The sequence below is a fragment of the Geospiza fortis genome, unplaced genomic scaffold (genome assembly GCF_000277835.1).
Source record: "Geospiza fortis unplaced genomic scaffold, GeoFor_1.0 scaffold27, whole genome shotgun sequence".
Lineage (NCBI taxonomy): Eukaryota > Metazoa > Chordata > Aves > Passeriformes > Thraupidae > Geospiza > Geospiza fortis.
The window spans coordinates 5,443,940-5,448,444 of NW_005054329.1; the positions used below are offsets into that span (position 1 = coordinate 5,443,940).

General features: G+C 43.1%; 1 protein-coding gene across 2 annotated transcripts; it reads left to right on the forward strand.

Moving 5' to 3' along the window:
- Window positions 1-1,931: 1,931 nt before the first annotated feature.
- On the forward strand, window positions 1,932-4,286 carry DOLK (dolichol kinase). 2 transcript variants are annotated; one of them, XM_031057365.1, is made up of 2 exons: window positions 2,138-2,159; window positions 2,239-4,286. In XM_031057365.1, the coding sequence occupies exon 2, from the start codon at window positions 2,239-2,241 to the stop codon at window positions 3,595-3,597; it is 1,359 nt and encodes a 452-aa protein (XP_030913225.1). In that variant the 5' UTR covers window positions 2,138-2,159; the 3' UTR covers window positions 3,598-4,286. The 2 variants fall into 2 exon arrangements, with proteins under 2 accessions (XP_005421358.1, XP_030913225.1); XM_005421301.3 differs by having other exon boundaries at window positions 1,932-4,286.
- The last annotated feature ends 219 nt before the right edge of the window (window positions 4,287-4,505 follow it).

The following is a 4,505-nucleotide window of genomic DNA, read 5'->3' on the forward strand; positions in this document are numbered from 1 at the left end:
GGGGGGGGCAGCAGACGCTCGGTGCGGGTCCCGTTCGATGATGAGAGCGGCGGGGCCGAGGAGCCTCACATTACCTGAAAGGAGGTGCGGAGGAGGGGATTGCGGCAGGCACAAGACAACGAAATAACTCAGCAGTGAAATACATCGCGTTGCAGATTGTCAGGTGTAAACCTGACAATTCAGAGCTGCTGCAGCACAGAGCTCAGGCAGGGTGAAATTCTGGCAGGGAAGTGTCCGTGCCATTGATAGCGGAGCTGCGGTGCAATCTTAGGGTTGCCAGACTGAGTAGGAGGACTCAGCCCTTGGTTGGCAGGTGGCATTTACTCTGCTTCTTCTAAAATAAGCCTTAGTGCCCAGAAACAGCAGGGAGTACAACCCAAAAACATTTATTGGTTGGAGGCAGATATTGTCCAGACCAGTTCTGTTTTATTGACTGTATGATTAATTCTTCTCCTGTTTAAAAATTAATTGCAATGACAAAAGATTACATTTGGCCTGAAGGAGCTGTGTAGCAACAGTGCATGTAATGAAGCTGTTTGGCAATCAAGTATTTCAGGCTATGTGAATAAGGCTGCCAAAATGCAATCTATCATTAATTAAGTTTTCAGTACAAAGTCATAAGTATCTAAACACTGCAGACACACTGTCTAAGGAAGTTTGACAGTACAAACTGTGATAGTTCCTCAGTAATATTGCTGTTACTTTGTCAGCTTTGTAGTCTGCTATCACCATTCAACATTGGCTGAAAACCCAAAAGAGAATTTCAAATAAACCTCTGGCCTTCCATGAGGGAGCTGGATGGGCATTGAGACTTGGGGAGAAGAATTTAGTAAGACTTTGCTGCTAATGAGCTTAAGAGTGGGCCAGAAAGGATAAAATTTCCAACAGAAATAAAGAACCTGAGACCTTCAAAGACCCCAGAAGAGGTGCCAGTGTAATGGCAGAGGTTTACATATGGCTGATTATCAAATTATATATCCAAAGAGAAATCAAGGTTGCCAGAAAGCAATAAATGCTGGTGAGAATTGCACAATGTTGTCAATGCCCACAGTTCTGTGAAGAAGATGAGATTTAACCTAACGGAGTAAATGTGCCTGTTGCTGATTATCTCAACTGCTTATCTTCCAGTCCAAAAGTTTAAAGGAAAGTTTGGTTTGCAGGGCAGCTGTCAGTGAGCTGTGAGCCTTCACTCAGAGAAGGTGAAGTGCATGATTCACTCACCTCAGTTTTGGTTTTTTTAATCATCTGTGTGTTGACATTAGCAATTGGCACATAACTGTCGGTTTAAATTGACTTTAAGAACCAAATAGCTGTGTGTGGTGGTGTCTGCAGGGGTCCCAGGATGAGGGACGAGACAAGAATCTTGACTCCATGTTTCAGAAGGCTGATTTATTATTTTATGATATATACTAAAACTATACTAAAAGAATAGAAGGAAAGATTTCATCAGAAAGCTAGCAAGGAATAGAAAGGAATGGAATGATAATAAAATGTTGTGACTGACCAGAGAGTCCAAGACAGCTGGACTGTGATTGGCCATTAATTAAAAACAACCACATGAGACCAATCAAAGATGCACCTGTCGCATTCCATAGCAGCAGATAATTATTATATAATATATAGTAATATAATATATCATATACATTATAATAATATATATTATAATAGTATAATTATATATAATTATAATACTATATTAATTATATTAAATTTATATAAATATAATTATTATAGTTATATATTACATGTTATAACATATATAATATAATATAATATAATATAATATAATATAATATAATATAATATAATATATATAATATAATATAATGTAATATTTATTTATGAAATATGTCTGTGACAGCTGTGCAAACACTTCAGCTGTCCAAGTAGTTGCTTTAATTGCTTGCTTGTTTTTTTCTTTTAATAGCAATTGCAGTAGCACGAAGGGGAATTCTTCCTAATGGACAACTGAGCACATCGGGCCTGCTGAGATTCTGCAAGCTTGAGGCAGGCTGGGCCGGTACCATGCTGGACAAGGCAGTGCTGGTGGAGTCCCTGCTGGTGTTCGGGGTGGTGCTGTCGGTGCACGCCGTGGTCTGGGACCGCTTCTCCTGGTGCGCCCTGGCCTTGGCCCTGCAGGCCTTCTACGCCCAGTTCAAATGGGACCAGCTGCTGCAGCAGGGAGGGGCCGTGTTCCAGTTCCGGGGGGCAGCCAACAGCGGCCTCCTGCCCGCCAGCATGGTCATCCCCCTGCTGGGGGTGGTGATGAAGGAGAGGTGCAGGGCTGCCGGCATCGTGTACTTCGAGCGCTTCGGTGTCGTCGTGGCCTCCACGGGAATGCTGCTGGCGCTCTTCCTGTCCGTCCTGGCGGTGGGCATCACCAAACCCGTGCCAACCAACACCTGCATCCTGACTGGTGTTGCTGGCAGCGTAATTATCTACACCATGAAACATTCCTTGACTGTCTCAGAGGTGATAGAGGTTCTAGAAGTGCTGCTCATTTTCGTCTACCTCAGTATGATCTTGCTGTACTTGTTGCCTCGGTGTTTTACTCCTGGGGAAGCGCTGCTGGTTCTTGGAGGTGTAAGTTTTGTTCTCAATCAGCTCATTAAACGCTCACTGAATGTAGTTGAGGGCAGAGGGGATCCCATTGACTTCTTCCTCCTGGTAGCAGTTGTCGGAGTTGTTCTTCTTGGTCTTTTTTTCACTGTGCTCTTCACTTTCATGGATTCGGGCACGTGGATCTCCTCCATGTTTTTCCACATGATGACAGCAGTGTTAGGCTTAGGGGTCATCATGCCTTGGCTATACCGACTGATCCACAGGAACCCTTTGTTCTGGCTGCTCCAGTTTCTGTTTCAGACACAGACAAGACTTTACCTCCTTGTGTATTGGACTTTCTTGGCTGCCTCAGCATGTGGAGTGGTTTTCTACCAGAACGCCAAGAGATCATCTGAATCTAAAAAACACCAGGCCTCGACCATAACCAGGAAATATTTCCACTTCATTGTTGTAGCTACTTATGTTCCTGGACTCATTTATGACCGCCAGCTCCTCTATGTTGCTGCAGTGCTGTGTCTGGCAGTGTTTGTCTTCTTAGAGTACGTGCGGTACTTCAGGATCAAACCTTTTGGACAAACCCTGAGGCATTTGCTCTCTCTCTTCTTGGATGAAAGAGACAGTGGACCTCTAATCTTGACTCATATTTATCTCCTCCTTGGCATGTCCCTCCCAGTGTGGTTGTTTCCCAGATCTTGTGCTCCTAAAGGCACCTTGCCCGGGGCAGGAGCACTGGTCCCCTACTCTGGGGTGTTGGCAGTGGGGGTAGGAGACACCATTGCCTCTGTTTTTGGCAGTACAATGGGGGAAATCAAATGGCCAGGAACAAAGAAGACCTTTGAAGGGACAATGACAGCTATTTTTGCCCAGATCATTGCTGTGGCTCTCATTCTGATCTTTGACAGCAGTGTGAATCTGAACTCCAGCTATGCCTGGATTCTGGCATCTGTGAGTTTGGTTTCTCTTTTGGAAGCTTACACTACTCAAATTGATAATCTGCTGTTGCCTCTCTACCTCCAGATCATGCTCATGGCATAGAAGCACTTCCAGGAACAGAGTTTTCTCCCTTCCTAGAGAAAGGTACTAGAAAATGCACTTTAATGGAAGCTCAAAGCTGATGTTTTGGTACAGCAGAGAAAACTGTTGAGAACAGAAATGAAAAAGACTTATTTAAAATAAAGGTTTTGATTTAGTCTTGTTTTTACCCATGGAAAATAGATTTATGTTCTAACAGCAACAAACATGACTGATAAAAACAGCACTTGTGCGTAATAATCCAGTTTAAGTTTCTTCTGGGTACCCAAGGGAAGCAGAGGAAGAAGAGGTAAGTCAATTAGAGAGGACAAAATAAGCAAGCAGGTCTCTCAGATGTTGCTACCTCTGTACTGTACCTTGTTTTCTGTACTGAGTCCTGTGTCTTGTGTTTGATGTGTGAACTCTCACTTCTGTATAAGCACCATGTAAAGCATGTTTGATAACAAGGGGGGGGCACAGGAACCAGGTACAAGTGTCCAGTTATGTCCAGTCCTCATCAGCAAGAGCCAAAACCACACCATGATGCACAAACACAACTCCAAAACCAGCACCTGCCACAGCTGAGTTATCCAGGGTGAAGGTTTGGGGATGTCAGACACTGCTCATTCCAGATTATACTAATAAGAACAGTGAATCTTTAGCCCTGAAGTTTGCTTCAGCAAGAAAAATGTTTTCTCTTTCTCAAGATTTAATCTCCAAATTAATTTGGAATGAATTTTTGGGGGGGGGGGGGGGGGGTGGAAATAAGCAAAGTCACAGCTAAAACTAATTACACATTAATCCTGAAAGCAGAAAATCTGTTGAAGTCAATAAAATTTTCTACTATTACACTTTTCTACTGTTCCATTTTTTCAGCCAGATGTTTAATCAAATAATGTATAAAAATTGCTTCTACCAACAAATTGACTAAA